Raw genomic sequence first — 3,597 nt, 5'->3', positions numbered from 1 at the left:
TTGGTTTCTCTTGTAATCCGCCCCTTTTTTAATGCAGCATTTTCTCTCTCTTCTTTTTTGTTTTACAAATGATTGAGTTTGAGTTTCCATGTACTTTGTTTAATTTTCCTTAATTCCCGTGTTTTTTTTGCAAAAGTGACCAAAATTAGGGGACGGAGGGAGTATTATGTAGTACTAGTATTAAACACGCATAAATAGGATGCAAATGATAAAATGAAAGCTATATGACAAACATCACAAATTATAAAGATTACACGATGACTAAACACAAAACTAAATAGCACAATTTATTACAATTCCATTCAAAATCTTAGTCAAAAATATCTTAAAATTGTGATAATCTTCCTTGTTCTCCCTCTTCCACTATAGACCACAAGTCCACACTTTTAGCATTCCTAGCAGAGCAATTTGCACGAATCTCCCCTTGTTTACCCGTCAACACACCAAGTTGTCCCATTTTTAACATCGCATTTACAAACTTTTCGTAAAACAAACTTTGGTTGTTTGCAAAACTATTGACAATCCCTTTTGTCCTTGAATCCATGAACAAATCTTGATCGGAAGTAAATAAGCCTTGTCTATTAACAAGGTCGACATAATATTTATTGTCGAACACATTAGGAGTACGAACGTCTAAATTTGTGGTGTTATCGGTGTTTGAAGTAGGACAAGTGACTTTAAGGTTCTTTGCAAAAGATGGGTCCATAGTCCCGTCTTGTTTCGGGTAGAGTCTATTGGAGAAAGAGGAGCAATGGCTGCGACCAATGGTGTGTGCCCCGGAGAGGGCGACTACATCAGTGGGATCAAACCTTTTGGTGGAGAGGGAGTTGAGAATGGTTGTGGTGTTGCTAGAAGGACTAGGTAAATTGGCTAGTGTTACATTTTGTGTTGCAAAGTTTAGGCTATCCCTTCTTCCAAATGGGATATTATAGTTAGGTCCACCTGACTACAAAACCAAACGAGACATTTGTTAAGGCATTGATAATTCAAATTGGTACATAAAGAATTAAAAAAGATGTTATGAAATAAGGATTATACCAAAACAACGGAATCACGAGCTGCAAGGGCAGTGAGATCTGCGCAAGAAACAACTTGACCACATGCTTTTTGGACAAGGGCACGAAGGTCATTTATAATATTAAATGCTTCTTTTCTTAGTGACAAATTTGGTGGTGCATTTTGTTCACTTGGACCACTTGCTGATCCGTCCAACAATACAGATCCATCACATCCCTAATTTAAGTTCCATAAAACAAAAAATATCAACCATTATACAAAGGAACATATATAGTTAGATACACTAATTTGAAATAAATGCATAAAATTTTGAATTTCTATTTTCCTTATCCTCTTGAAGTGTGGAACAAAAATCCTAGTATAACTCGAACCCAACTTGAACCCGATCGAAAAACACAATCATACATGATACTAATAATTAAAAAAACCAAATATTCTGTTTAAAAAAAAAAAATTTTAAAACCAAATATTCTACATGTACGAACAATATCTACGTAATAAAATGTTGTAAGATGGTACCTGAACAAAGCAGTCATGGAAATGAAGGCGAAGCAAACCAGCAGCTTGAGTGATATCCTTCGAGAAAACTTGCTTAAGATGATTTCTAACAATGGATTCAAGTTTTGGGCAATTGGAAGAATAAAATGAGAGTGACAGTCCAGGTGCAATTGGTACACTACATAAACTTCCTACTACCAAAGATGAAAATACAACTATGGCTAATAAGGTTAAGTGATGAGAAGGCATTATTTCTTTGAAATAATGTTAATGATAGTTGTTATTTTTAATCACTTGGTAGAATATATTGCCAACTTCTGAGGCCAATATATAATCAAAATTAAAGTGGATAGTTTTTTGTTTTTTTTTTTTTTTTTTTTTTTTTTTTTTTTTTTTTTTTTTTTTTTTTTTTTTTACCTTGTATGAAATTAAAAAGGTGATGGATTTATATATTTGATTAATAATATTTTTATGCAATTGTTATGGTTAGTGAGGGGTTAGGTGAAAAAAAATGAAAATGTATGTCATGATTGAATATAATGTATCTGCTTTTTGTTCAACCCTATAAAAGATTATTCTACCTTATATGAGTAATGACATTGGGAGGTAAACTAATACATAAGAAAATCTAAAGTGAGGAGGGTTGGGGTGAGAGTGTAATTTAAATTTTAATATATTTAAAACATACACAAAAAACCTTATAAGAATATTCCCAGCTTAACTCTTGTTAAAAGCTAGTTAACATACTAAACATCGTATAATTTTTACATACGTGCAAACGTTGTAAGTGATAACTGATATAATACAAATTTCTCATATCAGTCAATTTCTTCTTTTAATAAATTCCGTAAATATTAGGGGTGTCCATAATTCGGATTAAAATCGAAATCCAATTCAATCCACACCAAAGTTCGGATCCAAGTATCCAACTGGATTAAGATTTTTTGTAAATTCGGATTTTTGGATTGGATCGAATTGACATTAATCGGATTGAAACAAAACCGAAAATCGAATTTTTGAATATTAATTTTTTGATTGCATTCTTATTTTTATATTATCGTATTAGTTTATTAGACGCTATAAATTAACGTATTGTATTGGATTGTATTTTAATTTGGATTTTCGGATCGGATCCAAATAACCGAACATTAATTTGGATTGGATTAGATCGAGAGAGTAATTCAGATCGGATTAGATTGAAAATTTGAAAACCGTATCATATTTCGGATCGGATTGGATTTGGCCTAAATCCAAACCGAAAACCGAACGGACAACCCTAGCAAATATCCCCAAACAGAACTCACTTATATTACTTTATAATTCGATCAATTCTTATATTTTAATATTAAATGTTAATTTATCAGTAAAATATTGTAAATAAACGACAATAGGGCAAGTTAACCGAATCAAAAAGAGTAATACGAAAAGGGAGCATAGGTCACCGGCGGCTTGTTAAAAGCACCCCCTACTACTAAAATGCTTCTAGATCGGGGTCAGAGACGACGGTACAATGGTGCGTATGGTGGGCACATGCTTTTTGAAATGTTTTTTACTTTTTATAACCCGAGTTGAATTATGCTCCTTTATTTATTATTGACCAAAAGAATAGCTAGCAAGTAGCAAATAATCAACATTCAACATGTATATTAAGATAAAGTTAGGTAGCAAGTAGCAAATAATTAACATGCAATGTACTAAGATAAAGTTTGTCCGAATATCCGAGGGATATGATTAACAAGGTACTACATTAATCCAACTAAAATTCTTTCATAGACAAAAGAAAAGGTAGCTTTTGTATATTGTCCTATGATTCGTTCCGGTCATCTGCCTTTGAATTAGCATCAAAATTATTAAATTCTTGCACTCGATATTTTATAAATTTGAATTTTAAAAATATATATATGTCATGTGGTCCCTTGATTAAGCATATAATTGAGCTTTAATTAGATTAATGTAAGCATATGATCAATTGATAGTGACAGGAATGTGACTCTTCCTCAATTTGGGTGGCTTTGTTCTCTTCGCATAAAATAAGTATTATGTTTAAATTTTTAAACTCTGGTCATGTTTAATACTTAGCTT

The 3,597-nt window shown here is 32.0% G+C and overlaps 1 protein-coding gene across 1 annotated transcript; it reads right to left on the bottom strand.

The window, feature by feature from the left end:
* Nucleotides 1-252: 252 nt before the first annotated feature.
* Nucleotides 253-1,764, bottom strand: LOC145614433 (peroxidase 12-like). Its single transcript, XM_081669492.1, has 3 exons — nucleotides 1,537-1,764; nucleotides 1,039-1,233; nucleotides 253-946 (listed from the first exon to the last, which is right to left on the bottom strand). The coding sequence occupies exons 1-3, from the start codon at nucleotides 1,762-1,764 to the stop codon at nucleotides 326-328; spliced, it is 1,044 nt and encodes a 347-aa protein (XP_081525618.1). The 3' UTR covers nucleotides 253-325.
* Nucleotides 1,765-3,597: the final 1,833 nt, after the last annotated feature.

Source organism: Chenopodium album, chromosome 25 (assembly GCF_948465745.1).
Source record: "Chenopodium album chromosome 25, dcCheAlbu1.1, whole genome shotgun sequence".
NCBI lineage: Eukaryota > Viridiplantae > Streptophyta > Magnoliopsida > Caryophyllales > Amaranthaceae > Chenopodium > Chenopodium album.
The sequence above is the reverse complement of the archived record's forward strand: the minus strand, read 5'-3'. Positions and strand labels throughout refer to the sequence as shown.